The sequence below is a fragment of the Lontra canadensis genome, unplaced genomic scaffold (assembly GCF_010015895.1).
Source record: "Lontra canadensis isolate GAN:19392208 unplaced genomic scaffold, GSC_riverotter_1.0 scaffold16, whole genome shotgun sequence".
NCBI classification, from domain to species: domain Eukaryota; kingdom Metazoa; phylum Chordata; class Mammalia; order Carnivora; family Mustelidae; genus Lontra; species Lontra canadensis.
The window spans coordinates 2,022,463-2,042,213 of NW_022631010.1; the positions used below are offsets into that span (position 1 = coordinate 2,022,463).

Below are 19,751 nucleotides of genomic sequence, written 5' to 3' on the forward strand. Positions count from 1 at the left end.
CACCCTAACCCCCATCTTGTGGCCACCATCACCTCTGGCCTAGGAGACTGTGCCAGCCTCTTCATTGGGCTTCCCGTCTCTAGTCCACCCCCCGCACCCCACATTCCATTCCCCATAAGGGAACAGACAAGGGGCTTTCAAAACACTGCCACGGGGACCACAGGGGTCTGCTAAAACCCTTCAATGGCACCACACTGCCTTTAGCATCAAGATCAAGTCTGAGTTCTTGAATTGGCATTCAGGGCCCTTAGCAATCAGCCCCACTTCCGGAATGTGCCGCCTCCTCTTCCTAAAACACACACCAGCTGAGCTGGGCTATGGGCAGCCTCAGTCCCTCCCTCTTGACCTTCCTCATGCCTCCCGCCCCCCACCACCCCAGTCCACTGCAGAATGCCTCCTTAGAGCCTTTGAAGATTTTTTTTTTTTTTTTTTTTTTGACAGAGATCACAAGTAGGCAGAGAGGCAGGCAGAGACAGAGAGGGGGAAAGCAGGCTCCCCGCTGAGCAGAGAGCCCGACTCAGGGCTCGATCCCAAGACCCTGAGATCACGACCTGAGCCAAAGGCAGAGGCTTTAACCCACTGAACCACCCAGGCACCCCCCTCCTTAGCCTTTATTTTTTAATTTTTTTTTAAGATTTTATTTATTTGACAGAGAGAGATCACAAGCAGGCAGAGAGGCAGGCAGAGAGAGGAGAAAGCAAGCGCCCTGCTGAGCAGAGAGCCCGATGCGGGGCTCGATCCCAGGACCCTGAGATCATGACCTGAGCTGAAGGCAGCGGCTTAACCCACTGAGCCACCCAGGCGCCCCCTTCCTTAGCCTTTAAATAGCAGCTCAAAGCTATCAGGTCTAGGTCACCTTCCCAGGCCTTGCCCTTCATGCCCTACTTTTGGTGGCTCTTCAGCTCATTTCAGGAGCCATTGGGCACCTGCTTTATGGCAGGTGCTGGGGATAGTGAAATGTCCTGAGCTGGTAACAGCACCCAGGTCAAGGGCAGGCAGAGTATGGATGCTGAAAGAGCTCATAGGTCCTGCCCATAGGCTGGCAGTTACCAGCCCCCACTCTCTTACCCACTCCCTGCACCTGCCTCTTCATTTCCTTCCCACCTGTGCCAATGACTCACCTGCACACATTTAAACCTGTTCTGGGGACTGGCCCAGTGCCAGGCCAGGTGTATACCATCTAAATGGCTGTCATTGCGCTCTAATTCTTGAAGGGCAACACAGACACAAAATCCCAACACAGCCTCTGATGGGTCAAAACAAAGGGACAGAATTAGGTGGGCCTTCACCGAGTTATTCTCTCTATATATACACTTTAAAAAAAAAAATTCTGAGTTTCGCGAGCAGCAGGGAGGGGCAGAGGGAGAGGGGGAAGCTGACTCACTGCCGAGCAGGGAACCCAACGCAGGACTCGATTCCAAGACCTTGAGATCATGACCCGATCCAAAGGCAGACAACTTAACTGAGCCACTCAGGCACCCCTATATATACTTTCTTAAAGCCCTCCACCCAACATGGGGCTTGATCTCATAACCCTGAGAACAAGAGTCACAGGTCTACCAAGTGAGCCAGCCAGGTGCCCTGGGAACTTAATTCTCAAAACAAGTATGTACGCAAGACACCATGGTCCAGGCAAGATGCGAGACAAAAGATGGATCTGCAAGGAAATCACATATTGGCAGAGGGAGAAGCAGGCCATTTACAAAGGCTTCCTAAGCACCAGGCCTTGTGTTGGGACAACTCCCATATGCTCAAATTTCACCTCACAACCACCCAATGGCATAGGCATCATTAGCACCCCCAATTTACAGATGAACAAACAAGCTCATCGAGCAAGTACCTACCTTGCTCCAAGTCACAAAGCTGCACCAACTCCCTGGCACCAATAGCTGCTTGCTGTCAAGCATGAACAATGCTGAGGGAGATCTCGGGCGTCCTCTAGCAATGGGAGCCAAACCACGGGGCTGCAGGATGGCGGCTGGGGCAGCAAGAGCGAGCCATGGGAGCACAGAGGTGGAGGGTGATCGTATGGGCTATCCAGGGCCCAGCCATCAGAAGGTAGGTGGCCGTGGGGCCGAGTCCTTTTCATTTCTGGAAGTCCCCAGGAGGGACTCAGATGTTAGCTGAACTCATGGGGCAGAAAGGCAGCATTGGAAAAGGTTGATGCAAAGGGGAAAGGGAAAGTTGCTGGGGTGTGCAGCCTGGATAGGAATCTGGCTTATGGGCTGGAGGCACCAGAGGGAGCAAGTCTGGCTCTTTCCACAAGAGGGCGCCCGACACAAGGCAATGAAGCTTTCCTGGGGATTTGGGGGAGGGGTAGGTGGGTGGTTGTGGGTTCCCCTAACCTTCTAGGGAAGGACAGCTGAGGAGGGGGTACACCCAACTCAAGACCCTGAAATTTCAACAGTAAGAAACAAGCAGAGACCGCCAAGATTTCAGATCGAGGGCTTTCGAAGCGTTTGCTCCTTTTGAGACTATACGGTCATCTCAGGCCAATTATTGTACCTTTATACTGAGAAACAAGTCAGTAGGCTCCTTGTTTCCATACTTGGTAAAATTTGAAAGGGCTCTTCACTTCAAACCTACCTTCCAGAAGGAACAACTCTTCCCTATTTTCCACCTCCCTGTCTATGCATACAGTCTATGCATCACTCGTTTTCAGATGCAGTCTATTATGCTGGTCAGCAGTGCACAGAGAATGTCAATGGTTGTCCTCTCCAGAATTCAATTTTCCAATCTGCCTGGTTAGTCTCTGTTTGCTTACCTTTTTCCAGCACCATCTTTAGGTTTCATAGTTACATTGTGTACCTGATATTAGCATCAATCAATCTAAATCAATTGTTCCCTGTTTCTGCTGACTCTTGCTCATAGTGGCTCATTTCCTTGGATCTTTAGTAATTTGGGGGGACACTTTATAATTGATTTATCAATATTTTTGAGGTTTTGATTTTCCTCTAGAGGATTTGCATTTTTGTTTCTGCCAGACACCAGGAGATACTGCATGCAAGCCTAGAGTCATCTTAATTCCTCAGCCCCAGGAGAAGGCAGGTGTGAGGAGTCTCCAGATTCTTGTTCTTCAGAGGGGCAGGATTTTCTGCTCAGTCCTCTTTGCACACAGATTTTTACCCTGCTTGCCTTTGCACTGAGGCCAAAGCCAGTGACCTGGTTTCATGGAAAGGTCCCAGATTTGCTTCTCTATTTTGTAGAGGCTTACGCTGCCCCCAAATCACGGTAAATCCCTCACACTCCAACTTCTTGAAATTTCTCCTGGATCCCAGGCAGTACGGTTTCCTCCTTTGTGTTCAACCACCTCTGCGGTGTTGGTTTACTGTACTCCTAGTTTTTTCCTGGCCTTTGGGGATTTCCTATACTTTCTCATCTGTGACTTCAGCAATGCAGTTCAAAGTACATTCATTAGAATTTATCTAGCACTTTTTTTTTTTTTACAGTAATGGCAAATATTTTGGCCTGAGATTTCTGTGACAAATATTTTATAATACACACACACACACACAGACACACACACACGATTTTATTTACTTCACAGAGACAGCTAGACAGGGAACACAAGCAGGGGGAGGAGGAGAGTAAGAAGCAGGCCTCCCGCCCCGCAGGGATCCCAGGACTTTGGGATCATGACCTGAGTAGAAGACAGACTCTTAGCGACTGAGCCACCCAGGTGCCCCAATTTAATACTGTATTATCGCTTGAGTCCCCAGTATCTTCTTTTCAGAGCTAAGGCAGACTGGATTGCTGACTTGTCTACCAAATGGCTGACGGTCACAGGGCTGAGATCCTATTATTCTAGGTGGTGGATTGTGGCGCTGGGCAGCTGCCAAGAGGCCGGCAGTTGGCACCATCTGCATGGAAGATCATACAGCAAAGCCCCACCTTGCCTTCTGGGGCCATGGCCACATCCCAAACCTCCCTCCCTTCCCTGAGATCACCCCCTTGCATTCTGGAGGGCTGTGAAGCTGGTGGTGCCAAGGAGTCTCTAGGGTAAGGCTGCTTAGAAGTAGGTCTAGGGCCGGGGCACCTGGGTGGCTCAGTTGGTAAAGCATCTTTTTTTTTTTTTTTTTTAAGATTTTATTTATCTGACAGAGATCACAAGTAAGCAGAGAGGCAGGCAGAGAGAGAGGAGGAAGCAGGCTCCCCACCAAGCAGAGAGCCCCATGCGAGGCTCGATCCCAGGACCCTGGGATCACGACCTGAGCAGAAGGCAGAGGCTTTAACCCACTGAGCCACCCAGGCACCCAAAAGCATCGGACTCTTGATTTTGGCTCAGGTCATCGTCTCAGGGTCGTGGGATGGAGCCCTGCGTTGGCCTCCGTACTCAGCACGGAGTCCTCTTGTCCCTCTCCCCAACTCACACTCTCTCTGTAAGTAAAATCTTAAAAAAGTAGGTCTAGGGCAGTGGCCAGAGATGGGTGTTCAGGTGACAGGAGTGACGATGGGGCCAGGGCCTTGGGAAATGAGTCCTCAGGTCACTGAACAGGAAACTGGACCGAAAGCCTAGGACTCCATACATACAGGTGTACCTGGGTGTGCCCACAGGAGTCTGGGTCACATCACAGCCGGTTAGGACCACCTCAGAGCCATGTGCGGTACTACACAGGGTCTGCTGGAGTCACCGCAAGCTGGTGGGCGTTCAGGGAAAGCAGAACACATGCTCCACGGATCCAAAAAATGTTCAATTCTAGAACACCCACCTTGGAAAATTATCCCCAAGAAAGATGTTCACTTTAGTATGTTGGACAGGGAAAACTTGAAAGCAATCCAACTGCCTGACAGGAGGTGTAGAGTTAAAATTATAGCCTCAATTAAACCATACAACCACTAAGTAAACGTGCAGGCAACGGTGAACTCATGTGACTTAACATCAGTGTAAAAGAACAGGAATGAATAATCACAAGTCCAGGTATGTTAAAAATTTCTAAGGAAATACGTAAGAGCTACTAGAAAAAAAGTATCTACAAGTCCACTACCCTATTTTGCACTTTCTGTGGTTTATTTTCTGTATTGGAAGATCACTTAACAGTGAAGAGAAGTAGTAGGAGTGTCTGGAAGCTGCTGCCGCCCTTGACCGCAGGCCCAGAGTGGGCAGCCAGCCTGACTGGCCTGGGCTCCCCGCTGGCTTCCCAGAGGCCTAGCAGCTGGAACCAGCTCCTCAGCAGTACCTCCAGCTTCCATTCGCCTGGGTGCTCTTTAGGCCGTGGCACGAACTCCTGGAGGCACCACCCCAAGAGGAGGGGCGGACGTGAAAGCCTGCAGGCACGGTGATACCCAGTGTGCATGCCCCCTTCCCTCCCCGTCCCGTTCCAGCCCGAGTCAGAAAAGGAATATAGCCTTTTTATTGACTACTTTTAAGTAGAACAAACTAAATACATATTTAACAGTTTTGGTTCATTTATACAGTACATTAAATAAGTTATGCACAGAGTTAAGTAACAAAAATTCCTATCTGAGTAAAATGACAAAGCACAGAGAAACCAGACTCCCGCATCCTGTGGGTGCGTGCACATTCATCATCCCCCCTTAAAACCATGCTCAGAGGCATAGTTTTCTATTTATTTACATTACTAGCTTTCTTTTATGGATGGAAGCTTTTGTAGCTTCATCAGGAACTTGGAAAGCCGTGAAAGTGGACAGAAGGCTGCTGAGCCAAAGAGCACTTTCAATCATTCGCCTAATGCTTATTGCTGCTTGTCTCCGCCAACTGCAATGAGGGATGGGGCTGCCTCTGCCGGCCGCCAGCCACACATGCCCTATTTGGTATAAGCATCAATGAGTGTACACTGGGCAGTTTTGGGCTGGACCAGATGGGGTCTCCAGGGGAAGTGCCATTTCTGGGGCCGTGAGGGCAAGGGGGATGCAGGGTCCACCCTCAGGCCTCCTAACCTTCTCCTGGCTCGCGATGAAAAAGGTCACCTGCACCATCATCTTTGGAAATGAGCATGTCGACGCACATGGGCAGAGGCAGGTAATCAATCAATGTTTTGGTTTCACAAGAACTAGACACTCAGAGCTGGAAGGACCCCCTTCAGCAGCTTACCCAGCTCCCCCACCCCCCCTACCCAAGCCGGCCCTCTGGTCCATGCTGGTACAGTCCAGGTCCCTCTGGCTTTTCTTACATTTGGTTCAAACATGCCACCACCCAGTTCTCTGCAAATAGCTTAAAAAACCCCAAAAAAACAAAAACCAATGAAAACCAAATCAAACCTCCCCCCCCCCCCCCAGATCTAAGTTGGCTTGGTCTACTGACCTGGTTCTGACACCAGTTCTGAAGGCGGCTTTGAAGATGTATTCTATATTCAATGATTTATTCCATCTGTAATCCCTTCTACAGTTTCCAGGACAAATAGCTACCTGGTCATTATTTATACTTTCATTCTGAAGAGCTCACTACCGAGTAACTCCAATAGTGCTGCTGAACGAACCTTCACTTTCACTTGCTTCGACTACCTCAACAAGGTCGACACCCTCTGCAAGCAGATGGCAGCCCTGGGGATCAATCTGACTTTGGAACAAGGCCACATAGAGTACAGTGTAGACTTTCTGTCTAGAGGCTGAAGATGCACATGCTGACACCAGGAAGCGAGGAGCTCCTGGTAGACGAACAGGCCCAGACTGGAAAAGGGTGTCCGCACTGCAGCCAGCACAGCACTGACCTGCGCTGGGTAGATGCGTCTGGTTTCCAGACTCAGATCCACTAAGATATGTAGGACTCAGCACTGTCCAAGATCCATGGGCTCTGAGACCTCAGGGTCACAGGACTGTACCTGAGCACAGCTGCTAGATGTCCAACCCCGGAGCTACAAGCACCCTCCAAAGTGCAAGTCCCACGCACACAACTCATAGGATGGGCTGCCTATTCCTGAGCGGGTGTAATTAACCAACTTCTTCCAGAGTCCATTTTCACCACTGAACGGAGTCAGGCGTGATGCAGGTGGTGGGGACCCAAAGGAGGACGGAGGGTATGAAGTTCCAGACCTCAAGTATCCCTCAGAACATTTAAAGATGGCTCCCAGTTTGGCCACCTCAGCCTTCTCTGGTTTCTGCAACCATTCCTTGCACACAGAGGACAGTCAAGTCCCATCACTCCTCAGTGTCCCTCAGTGGGCAGTGCTGAGCACGGGCCTCGATCTCCAGATGTGCTCTGATGGGTGGGCAGGCACGTGTCACATTTGCTTTTCATTTTTACAGTAATATCAAAGAGCCTGGGGCTGCCCTGATGAGACCTTCAGTCTTGATCTTTTGCACCCCCCCCCAAATATTACCTATCAAGGCTGGTCCTCTAAGCAGCTGATTATATCAAGACATTTGAAGTCTAACGACATGAAAGTGGAAAGCCTGAACCTGTACTCCGAACCTGGGAGCTGGGATGAACAACAGTGCAAACCAAGTGGGAAGCTAGACTCGCTGCCACCCCTTCAACCCTCCCCCTGCTCCGCCCAAAGACAGTGCCCCCCTCCCTTCCTAACCAGAGAACAGGAAAACTTCAGAGAGGAGGAGGATGAAGAACGGGATTCTTTACATCTATGGAGATGCCCTAACAACCTACATGTGAAAGTGACCAAAACTTAATAGCAGGAAGTCTGAGAATTGCACTACAGTGTGGGCTACGGCCCAGCCCGTCAGCTTGGCCTCTGGGCAGCGCATGAGCAAAGGAGTCCAGAACAGCACCACAGGAACCCTGCGGCCCGGCAGTCGTTACAGCCGCAGCCCCCAACGGTCAGGTAGGAGCTGCACGCCGAAGTGAAACCCTGGCTAGAGGAACAGACACTGAGCCCTCATGAAGAGGCTATTGGTTTCAGCTCTTTATTCCATCCAGGAAAGACGTGAGCTAGCCCGGGTAGTCTTGTGGCCACTGACGAAGTAAAGAACCTGCCCAGGTGTGCATCTTGCCACTGAAGACAGAGAACTGGGGGCAGATCCAGCGGGCGCCGCGAGACGACCTCCTGCTCTGATTTACAGGCTCCGTCACCTTCTCATGGGACATCCCAGGTCTTAATGGAAAGAAAACACAGACAAGTCCTGCCTGGGGTCCTCATTTCATTCCTGTTGGAAGTCAGGATGCCCCACCCATTGCTGCAGTTTAAGGAATTCCACAATAAAGTAACATCATTCATTCTCTGGGTATATCTTACTTTATGCAATGGAAATCCAGGTATTTTAAAGGTGCCTTGCATGAGTTTCTCTGTAAGACAGAAAATCTTTAGTTAAAGTAAATAGGGACTTAGAAGTTCTCACAGTAAGCTACAGGTGTGAGGACAACGCTACTATGCCAATCCCTTTTCCTTGATGAGACGGAGACGTTTGATTTCACCCTGGTCAGCATACAGGAGGGAGCCACCTAAGGCCAGGCTTCATGGGCCAGCCGGAGCAGGGCCAACCAACTCACCCCAACTGATTCCTTGGGGCAAGAGGGTGCTGGAGGCCTGGACGTGAACAGAGAGAGCATCAGGGTCACTGGGCTGCCAATAAAACGCAAATGGCAGGGAAAAATGTGTGGCGGTTCCTAATATTTTAGGAGGGGTACAGGTGGTAAACATCTGGGAGACTCCCTGATGATGGGAAGAAAAATTGGTGAGCCTCTCTCTAAATGGCTGTCACCTTTTACAGAACTTTTCTTCGCTCAAAGAGGGAAGTTATCAAATAGATAACTGAGATTGTATGCCTGATAATAAGTTGACATAATATGCATTATGGATGAGGTTTGAAAAGTTCTTTCAGGTCCAGGAAGGCTGCTGAGATGTGACCAGGCCTTGACTGCTGAGGCAAGCCCTAGCCATAACAAATCATATCCTATGGGACAACCATAGCTTCCAAGGGACCACCCACAGACCATGAGAAGAAAATCCACACAGTGATCTGGACACGCGTGGCCTCAGATAAAGGGACACAGAACAAGACGACTGCGCAAACAGCCAAGCGGTGACAAAAGGTTCTGCATTTCCAACAGATCATCCATTCAATGATTTGACGATACTAGTTTGGCCAACATGCTCAGAGAGAACAGACTATCCATAATTGAGTCTCATTCTCCCGCAGACCAATCCATGCGCTGGAAACGATTTTCTGCATAAGCAAAATCAAGTGAGAGAGGAAACAAATGGGTCCCAAACTAAAGTAGCAAGCCAGGTTGGAAAATCTTGTCCAAAATGATCTGTGATGCTTGAAGGAAGTTTTATTTGTTTTTCATTATTATGGGTGCTTTTAGTGAAATGGTGACTTTTTTTCCTGTGATTTCTGATCATCTTAACAAGTCTGAACAGCAGGGTCGAGGAGAGTCCTGAGTGCTGCTTTTGCTGGCCCAAGTCCTAGTGGGGCTCATCAGTGGCATCTGCTGAGGGTGGAAATGGGGCTAAAGGAACTACCCCGACAGAGGGGATCTCCTCCGCCGCCTGCTATCAGCCTCCAGGCCTCTGCTGCAGGGTGGTGGGCAGGGAGGCAGTGCATGGGGCGAGCTGCCTCCAGCCTGGTGGGGCACATTTGACAGTCTCTGCTGCCTCAAGAGGCAGGCAAGGGAGCTGGTGGTCTATGCTGAAAAGGGGTCGGCCATGCCAGTTTCAGCTGGGACAGGAACCAACCCGGAAGCCCAGGAAGGAGGGAGCAGCTCTGGCCAGCTGCCCGTGTGCAGAGATAACAGCACGCTAGCTTCCCCGAGGACGCAGACAGGAAACTGGGGTTAAGTGTCTGGAGAGGCCGTGGAGCAGTGTCTGCTGGGCTTGCACTCTTCCTGCCTCCACTTCACTTTTTGCTGATGACCCGACAGCTAATTGCACTGGTTCAAACGGCCAGGACCCCTGTGCCATGTACTGCTGCGCTGTGAGGTCATCAGAGGGAGGAAGTCTGGGCTCAGAGTCCGTTGGTGTCGATGGCTGTCACAGAGGCAGGCGTTGAGGAGCGGGAGGTGGTGGCCGAGGTCTTGTCCAGAGCCGGGCTGGGCACACTGCAGTCGGCGGACCGGGCTGACGAGCCCCTCCCTCCAGGAAGCAGTGGCCGGCCCTGGCTGTGGGGACTCTGGCCGTGCAGGTTCTGGCCACAGAGGCGGTGGTGCCGCTCCCAGTCCTTGTGCTGGCAGAAAGAGCCGCAGTAGCGTGCGATGTTGCAGCCACTGCAGGTCTCACTGGCTTTGCGGCCACAGTTCCAGCAGTTCTGCAAGACACAGGCAAGGGTTAGTTGCTTGGATCTTGTGTGGGGAGAGCGTGGCACTTGGAACTACATACATCTGGGCTTGTCCTATTTCAACTGCTCTTTGCTGATGCGTGGCAGACACACACACCTCTCTGAATTTCCTTCGTCGGTAATAAGAGGCAAACTGCCTGCCATGGGTTGGCAGGACGGCAAGATGAAGAGTGCCAGGGGAGGGCGGTGGTAGGTCTCCCCTCCTGCCAAAGGCACCTACTTGTTGTTTTGACTCCTATTTAACCCTCAGTGACCAAATCAAACTCTGTCCCAGGGTCCCTGACACAACACATGCATACGTGTGTTTGATCCTGTTTTCTCTCTTGCTGATTTCAATAGAGGAATGATCTTGACTGCTTCCACCGACAACACCGATCCTTTAAAAAGGTCACCTGTCAGGGGACCAGGGGTGCAGGCAGTTGTGCAATTTCTGTACCCATTCTCCTTTCAGTAATGTCTCATCACAGGTGGACTGGGAGTCAGAGGACCACTCGGGCTTGTTTAAGGGAGCCCCCCAGCACCTCAGAACTCAGTGCCCTGGAAGTTCTGCTGCTACTCTTTGCACTCGCCAAGGAAGGGGTAGGTACTGCTGGGCTTTAGCAGAAACTTGGGGGGCCAGTGGGTGAGGCAGGGAGAGCATCGATGGGAAAAGCACTGTGACAGAAGGTGGGCGCCAGTGAGACTTGGGTGAGCAGCGAGGAGCAGTCCTGTGAAAGCAGCAGCAGGCCAGTTGTAAACAGACAGCCCTGTGCTTCCCCCAGTCAACTAGGGCAGCAGCATAAAGGAGGCTGCCACTCGGCACAGCTCCCAGCACCTGCCCCCTGGAAGTCTCCTTCCATAGGCTCCCGAGGACTCCATGAGAGCCTGCACCTGAGGTCCCCAGGAGCCACTCAGTAGAGAAAAAGCCTCTGGTACTGGCCAGATGAAACTACCAGGAAGAGACGGGGTTTCCTGAGGTGTCAGGAAGGACCGGAGCACCAGCTGGCCTCCCACCCCCACCACAGCATCTCCAGAATGGCAGAAGCCCATCAGAAGCCTGGCCCGACCACTCCATAATCCCCTCAGGGAAGAAAGACACTGTCCCCAATGAAATCTGGACACTTGCTCAAGTATAAAACAGGAGACAGGTGGTTGGGGCCATCTAGCCCACCTTTTGCAGATGGGATACTGAGAGCCAGCAGGCAGGGATGTAGCTAATGCTGTAAAAATGACTGCGAGGCTATGCAAAGCCGGGCAGCTGGACCCCCTGACTCTACTCCACTCAAGGTACACGTTTAGCTCTGAAGAGTTTACAAAGGATCACAGACTCTTCTAACACAACAGAGTTCTCAGGAATTATAGTCTAGGGACTGCCCAAATTTGCCCAGCACCAACACCAGTGGACCAGAATAGAGAGCAGACATCTTTCCCAGGATGCATTTATGGATCCTCACGCAAACTACACTCCAGAGAATGTCATACCTTTCAGTCTGATAGGCTGAATCCAAATGATGCTTTGGCAGAACATTGTGGGGAAGAAATCAGGTGGTTACTGCCTACATGCGGCCGCCGTGGACACACAGGCCAATGTGTCAGCCCTGTGGTCAGCCCCAGCCGAATGGGAGAGCCTCTGCTCCCTTTCTGTCCAAGCTTGCAAGAGCATCTCAAACCAGGACAGAGTAGTAAACCACGAGTGCTCTCACCTTGACTGCCATTATATATTTATAATAATTATTTTTCTTGTTGTCCTTTTTTCCCCTGACAGCCATGAGGTTTTTGCCAAGATATAAGGCAAAAGGTGTACTATTGTTGTGGTCATGCTTCAGACCAGCGCTTTGCAAGGCTGGAACAACACATATGGCTGAACAGTCCTCTGTAGCTAGCAGGAGAAGGTTATAAACCTTCTGAGTTTACTGGCTAGGGAAGTCACAATGGGGATTCTAGAATTTCCCCTGTTAAGCACAGATCATCAGTCCCTGCCATTATTACAGGTTCCCCTGCTATCTGGAAGTGGAGCCTTGCTATGAAACCTTTCATAAGCTGAAATGGTGTGAAGTGGAGAACAATTAGCATTAATTTGTATGGAAAAATTTTGAGTGTTCCCAGACCCAAAAAATAACTTCTTTTAGGCTTTTCCTTAAGACACATTTTGCTAATGGATGCATAAAATAAATTGAGATAGAACACAGATGCTCACAGACCCAGTTCAAGGCTCTCACAGACGGCTGCGGAGAGTGGAGTTCCTGGGGAAGGAGCTTGGCGGGGCCAGTCTTGCTGATCAGTGCTGGGCTCTCCGCATAGCGAATGCTGAACGCTATTTTTGCTTTCTGCCTTTTCTCATTAAAGTGAAAAGCCTCTTCAGATTTCTTTCAGCAAGTGAGAATAGGTACTAACACAGGCCTCTTGTAAAAGCAAAGGCATAATGTGAACTTTCAAAAAGTGAGGTATAGGGGCGCCTGGGTGGCTCAGTCAGTTGAGCAGTTGCCTTCTGGCTCAGGTCATGATGCCAGGATCCTGGGACTGAGTCCTGCATCAGGCTCCCTACTCGCGGGAAGTCTGTTTCTCCCTCTCCCTGCCATTCTGCCTATCTGTGCTCTCTCTCTGTCAAATAAATTAATAAAATCTTAAAAGAAAAAAAAAAAGTGAGGGATACCTGTACTCTGTAAGTGTGGCTTGGGGATTACCTGTATCAAAATGGCCTGGGACTTGTCAAAACCCCTGGGACCCTTCCCAGTCCCCCTTTACCTTATTGTGAAGCTGGCCCAAAGGAGAAATGACTCTCCATCTTATAATCAACTGCTAGCCCATTAGGTTGGCAAGGAAATCCAGGCTCAGTGCATCAGGTGCCCCGTGGCAGAGATGAGGGGACCCCTCACTCCATCCCTCTGCCTGAGGCACTACAGGGGAGACTCATGGCATCTGGCCTCAGAGGCCACCGCGGTTTGGCAAGAGCAGGAGCTGCCCCAGCTTATATACATATGGTTTCACACCATAACAAAATCCTTTGTCTACACAGTACAATGCCATTTAAAAACACTTCCACAACCACAATCTCGATCTCATGTATTTTGTAAAAACTATGAGACCAGCAGGACAGGGGCTGCTACACACTCGCTATACAGAGAAGGAAACGGGAGTCCTTAGGGAATGCTGCCAGTGTGGGGGGAAGCGGGACTAGAACTCAGGGCTCCTAACCTCCCGTTCTGGGCTCCCGCCATTATACCCCACCACTTCTCAGAAGAAACCCCAGAAATGCCTGCTGGACTTCATGCAGAATTTTCTGGATGAAAATAAAGCGAATTCATCCCTTCTGGCCCAACGCAAACTAACCCATAGCTTCTATCCCTTCCCCATTGTGGAAAGAGTTTGCTGGGATGGGTGCCGGTGTGCGCCTCACCAGCAGGTCACTTTGTGCACTGTTTAAAATGATAGGACCTTCACAGCCCAATGCTATAAATGGAGAGCTGGGATTTAAACCGCACAGTCTAGATCCAGAACTCATGCTCTTAGCCAAAACGTTCCCCTCCTTTTTTGGAGGCAGATGCAGTTGAAGATAAACAGATATAAAAACAGGTAAATATGAGTGGATACTGATGTAGACGCAGATGGCTACAGACAGAGAATTAAATATGCACAACAGAAACAGGGAGGTCACTGCTCAAAAACAATTCTAAAGGAAAAATAGGGAGGGGAGGACAAGAAGAGGGTCAATGGAACTATTTTCCCACAATTCAGAGTCCTTGGGGTGCTACAATGAGGAACTTTCCCACATCCTCTGTGAGGGCCACGTGATACTTAGGCATGTTCCTCTTCACCTGCTAGGCCTGGCACTACTATACCGCAGGGTGTCATTTACACAGAGTGAGACAGCAACATTTCTGCTGTTTAAACAGAACCAACAAAAAACCCCAAGATCTTTATGTCTTAATTGGTACATGGATCTGCCTACTTTCAGAAATAGGCTTGTTTCAGGACATAAAGTTCATCTCAAAGCCGGAAAATGACTGAAAGGAAAATTGCAGAAAAACTTTATTATATTCCAAAGGACTGTTAACGATGTTTTTGTCATCTGCTTTTTTCTTTTCAGTTTTACTTTCGTCCTCACTGGTACAAGTGTCCTGCGTAGAAACAAACTGTGTGCTGGGCCCTGGGTCTTGGAGAGGTGGGCATGTCTGCCTGATCTGTCAGTTCAATCCCTAAAAGACCTATAAACAGACCAAATGCTATAGGGCCCTGAATCTCCTTACCCCTACCCTGGCTTCAGCACTAAGGGATTCCATCAGTGAAATTCCTTAAGCCACAGTTTCCGCTTTGTAAAGTTGGAACCCAACAATACCAACATCATAGGATCACTGTGAAGATCAAAGAGGCAACATGCACTTAACTCTGTGTCTCCTCCTCATGGAGAGCCCACTAGTCAAAGGTGGTCATCAAAATTATGTAAATCCACAAACTCTGTCTTCAGGGTGTTTTCAAAATTGAAACTGACACAATGAGCTACTTTATATAAGAATATAACAACTAAGAAACAAAATTCTTCTGGTACTTGATAGATAAAATGATGTCATCTCGTTCAAGAGCTGCCCTTTTTGTCGTACTGCCTAGCACTTAAGGAAACAGCGGGCTCGGTGACTGCAGCTGCCTCAGCCCCGGCCACCACCACACCACCCCCCTGCCTGATTCCCCGGCCCCCAGGGGTAACAGAACTCTGACCTCTGTTGACTCTTCCTGCTCATTTATGACGAGGAAGGCATCTTCTGCAGCCTGTCGTTTGACGTCCGCTATGGTTTGCTCCATCCGAGCTCTCTCCGTTGCAATCACTTCAAAGGCTTTTTGCTCTGCCTCAGCAACGGCTTTTTGTACTTCTGACATGGCCTGAATTTTCACCTTATTCACAGCTTCTTCTAGAAGAAAGTGACAGTAAAATCAACTGGCCGAGAAATCTTTTCCCTCCCACTCCCTACCACTTGCAAGAAGGCACAGAGCTGAAACAAGAGGACTTTTCCAAAAATACATAAAGTTTAACATATGACATACACATTCACTTTTGTTCTTATACTCAGTTGTCTGTTTATGTACTCATTTGTTGGGTGTGTAGATGGTGGGAGGCACTATGCTAAGGGCTAGGGATACCGAGGGGACTAGGACGTAGTCCTTTTCACCTGCTTGTGATCAAAGTACACAGGTGTCTTGGGATCCATAATATATGTCAGTACAAGAGATAGAGTTCCAAGGAGAAAAGTGGTCAGCTCTACAAGTGGCAGGGAGGATCAAGAAAATGTGTCCTGGTTGAGATGGTAGGTGGAAATGGTATCTGCAAAGTCCTATAACCCATGCTAGGGACTCTGGCTTTTCTTCTAAAGAAAACATGAACTCCTGAAGGGTTCTATGTACGGAGGAAGGCCTGAAGGCAGAGACGGCCTCCAAGACGCTGGGGCTGTAGAAATGCAGCTGACAGAAGCGACTCTGAATTCAGGTAGGGGCAAGTGGCACAGAGGAAAGGATGAGGCAGGATGAGGCTGGCAGCACCGGTGAAGAATGACAGTGCTATGAAACGAAACAGGTACTAAGCAAAATGCCATGTGGAGGCAAGTGAGAAGACCGAAGTGCCTCTGGGACACGCAGGTACAAATGGCCAGGAGGCAGTTAGGTATAGAAGACTGAAGAGCAGAGCAGCGTGGGGTACAGATCTGGGCATGCCAGGAGCCTGGGCTTCCAAAGCTCTGTCCACAATCGATATTACCCCACTTGTTCCTGATCACTTCCTCCCATCACCACCATCCTGCTTGGTTTCCACAGAATGGACACTCCAAATGGCATACGCTATGCGTTGAGTCTCATCTCCAAGACCTAATGTGAGTGACCACCTTTTTGGGCCCACAAGACTAGAAAACCCAAAAGCCTAAGCCTCCTTTATGGCTTGGCTCTTTCACATGGCCTATGCTCAAAGAAGATCTAAATAAAGTATTCTAGGATGCCATCCTACATCTTTTCATCTTATCACTCCAGCCTTTAAGAAAAGCTGTTTTCACTTCAAAGGACAAGGATGATGCTGAGCTGACTTGACCGTGAACTCCATGTTTCCTTTACTCTTGGTACCTACACAGGTTCACTGTGACCCACCATTGCTACCCTTCATAAGACTCTCATTATTTTCCAAAGAGGTGTCTTGATCAACATAGTAACTCCCTGACCTCTCAAATTAAGGGTCAATCAGCAAGAAGTCACAGTTTGAATAACTACCTTGCTAAAGTCACCGAAGGTCACAGACAACACCATAGCAGAGGAAGGACTCAAATCCAGCCAGTTCAACACCAAAGTTTGGCTCTTAACCATAGTTAACCAATGGTACCTCCCAAGCAGGAAATCACTAGTTATCAAGGAGATCTTATGCATGGTAGTATTTCTCTCTACCTTAACAACTGCTTTCTTCATTTCCTGTAATCCTATTCCATTTCTTGATAATAAAGCTTTCCCCATTTCCAACTACAAAGATTTTTCCAAGCTGCTATATAGTTTCCCAAATTATTATTTTTTTAAGGCTTATTTAAGAGAGACAGCGTGAAGAGGGAGAGGGGCCGAGGGGGAGAATCTTCAAGCAGGCTCCCCACTGAGTGTGTAGCTTGTCTCAGGCTTGATCCCACAACCCATGAGATCATGACCTGAGATGAAACCTAGAGTCGGACACTTAACCAAGTGAGCCATCCAGGTACCTCCAAATTATTATTATTATTATTATTTTCCATTGAGGCGTTTTATTTGCATGTATGTATTACATCCCTTGAAAAAGAATCCCAGGATTTTCCCTCCTGTGTGTTTTCATCATTCTTCTTCATGGTCCATGATGCCAGCTGACGTTGTCAGTACAATGACACCAAACTGGCGGGACAGGACAGGTTATTCTGCCATTTTTCTAGACCTTTCAGTTGTACATCAAATCTGGGGCTGATCACTCCACACTTGTTCAACCTGCCTGTGAGGTTCACAATAATTTTCCCACTCTGTGATCATCAATGATTTCAAATTCGCCAATGTAACCATGCTTCATCATCACAGTAAGAAACCAGACGATGACTTTGGAGCATGGCCTAGTAAGAACCTGGCGTCTGCTTCTCTTTTCAGCACTGTTAATGCTCTTGAGAGCATCTGCCAAGACATTCATGCGCACCACAACGGCGGCAAGGAAATATGGCGGAAAGAGCCCTCCAAATTATTTTTAATGGCAAAATAATACTTTGTGGTGTCACCCTATAAATTCACACAGAATATACTAAAAATGATTATCTTTATACATATTTTTGTTTTTTTAAACAATTTGTGTGGCTAAGTCTGGATTATATGCTTTTGAGAGGAAGAATTCAAAGGCATGAAATAAGAAAGATTGTAAGAATTTGCATCTACCTTGGCTCAGTCAATAGGCCGTGAACTCTTGACCTTAGGGTTGTGAATTCAAGCCCCATGCTAAAAATAAAATCCTGGAGCACGTAGGTGGCTCAGGTCATGGTCCCAGGGTTTTGGGACTGAGCCCCACATCAGGCTTCCAGCTTAGTGGGGAGCCTGCTTCTCCCTCTACCCTCTGGCACAGGCTCTCTCTCATGAATGAATAAAATCTTTAATAAAAAGTAAAATAAAATCTTAAAAAGCTCTGCACATACTCAAGGTTGGTCACACCAAATACTTTCATATATAAATCACTAATGAATTATTCAGAGTCATCAGCAAGGTCCCCTAAAAACAGGTCAACAAATACACATCAATAAAGACTCTGGGGCCTAATTGATCAGGGCTGCTTTATCTTACATTTTCCTACACTGCCAGTCAAATAAACATTCTACAGTATGCTTATTTGTATTTCTCACAATTTGTTCATACATTTTGTCCATTTGTTTATAATGATCTTGATGCTCCCTAAAGAGTCTTTATGAAGGACAAGCATTAACTTTTGCGTAACTAAATTTTATCTTAAGAAAATAACTATACTGGACTACAAAAAAAAGATCCTGGGAAAGGGAGTCTAAAAGGAAAAGAAGTCGTGTCTGGACAAGAATAGAATTAGTAACGTGAGGTTAGTTTCACCCACTATCTTACCACAAGAGGCAGACCCACCCTCCTTTTAGTCTTCTAGAAAATGAGGCCCATGCAGAACAGTCTTGACAAAACTGCGAACAATGAGGGTGAAAGGAAGAGTGGAGGGCTGTTCCAAGGCCAGAATGAACCAAATGTGATCATGTGTGAACAGAATGTGTGTAGATTCGAGTGAAGATAACAGGCAGAAATGAACCGAGCTACATGCTCAGAAATAAGGCATATAAATAGGGAAGGAAAAGTTGGTTATTTAATGCCTACGGATGACCCAGCAGAAGGGTATGCAAGGGACTTAGGTGGACTATAGGAAGTCATTCCTAACTCTTGACCTGCTAAGTGACATGAGACACAGTCTAGGTGTAAGTGAAAGTTGGAAGGGGAGAGGCAGGAGCCTAGAGTTCTGAGGAGAAAGTTATGAGCCAACCACGTTTCCCCAAAACATGCACTCCATGCTCACACAAATTAGTGAGTACGTGCGACCTAGAAGCACACAAATACGTACCAGTTTTTTTCCAAAACTCCACAGGTACGTATCCTGTTCCTGGCCTACTGTTGAATTCCCGCTGCGAATCTACAGAAGGAATAAACAGAACAGGGTCAGAAGCGGTCTATAACCAACATGCTTTATTTTTATGGAAAATTTTAATGAAAAATCTGCTAGGAGTTAAAACCTCTCTCTCGCCTCTTAGAAAGATTCAAAGATATATCTTCATTTAGTGCAACGAACATTCTGATAAGGAATAAAATCAAGATTATAAAAAGTACAGTTAATGTTTAGTTCTAAAACACACATACACACGCCCACCTCTAACAGTAACAGTATTTCAATTCAAAAAAGTGAGATTAAAAGTGATCTTCACTGGGGCGCCTGGGTGGCTCAGTGTTGGTTAAGCCTCTGCCTTCGGTGATCTTAGGGTCCTGGGATCGAGCCCCGCATCGGGCTCTCTGCTCAGCAGGAAGCCTGCTTCCTGCTCTCTCTCTCTGCCTGCCTCTCTGCATACTTGTGGTTTCTGTCGGTCAAATAAATAAATACAATTAAAAAAAAAAAAAAGTGATCTTCACTTTCTTCTTTTATCTGTATGTCCTTATGGTTTCCCTATAACCATGTATGTATTTTTAAGATACTCCCTAAAATGTAAATACAGCTACAGACAGGTACTTAAGTGAACAGATATGTGTGGGTATCCCTATCCAATTTAACCACCCCATCATGTACAGGTCTCCATCAACTGTTCTTAAGACATGTCAGAGAACGTAGCTTTTGTTTCTTAGCAACTCTGGATTTTTTTTGGGTGGGGCAACTCTGAGCTTTTACATGTGATTTAAGGAGGCTTCTTTTAAAACTTCCTAAAATGCTTATAAACAAATAAAAAGCGAAGTAGTAAAGAAACTACTCTGATCTGGAACAGTGCATTTCAAGTATACCCCAAAGAGGCACCCCTGAGGGTTACTGGGAAGGGCATAAGGGTGAAGGGTTTTACACGCACACACACACTCAC

The 19,751-nt window shown here is 48.1% G+C and overlaps 1 protein-coding gene and 1 pseudogene across 4 annotated transcripts in view; both read right to left on the minus strand.

The window, feature by feature from the left end:
- Nucleotides 1-9,241: 9,241 nt before the first annotated feature.
- CBFA2T2 (CBFA2/RUNX1 partner transcriptional co-repressor 2) overlaps nucleotides 9,242-19,751 on the minus strand; it is a 159,354-nt gene continuing 148,844 nt past the window's right edge. For 3 of the 4 annotated variants that reach the window (XM_032858877.1, XM_032858879.1, XM_032858880.1), the window contains 3 exons: nucleotides 18,755-18,823; nucleotides 14,881-15,071; nucleotides 9,242-10,158 (listed from right to left, as the gene is read on the minus strand). In XM_032858877.1, the coding sequence (XP_032714768.1) occupies nucleotides 9,859-10,158; nucleotides 14,881-15,071; nucleotides 18,755-18,823 (560 nt within the window). In that variant the 3' untranslated portion in view covers nucleotides 9,242-9,858. The remainder of the gene's footprint in view (nucleotides 10,159-14,880; nucleotides 15,072-18,754; nucleotides 18,824-19,751) is intronic. The other variant, XM_032858878.1, reaches the window with a different exon arrangement.
- Nucleotides 16,903-18,703, minus strand: LOC116868769 (annotated as a pseudogene).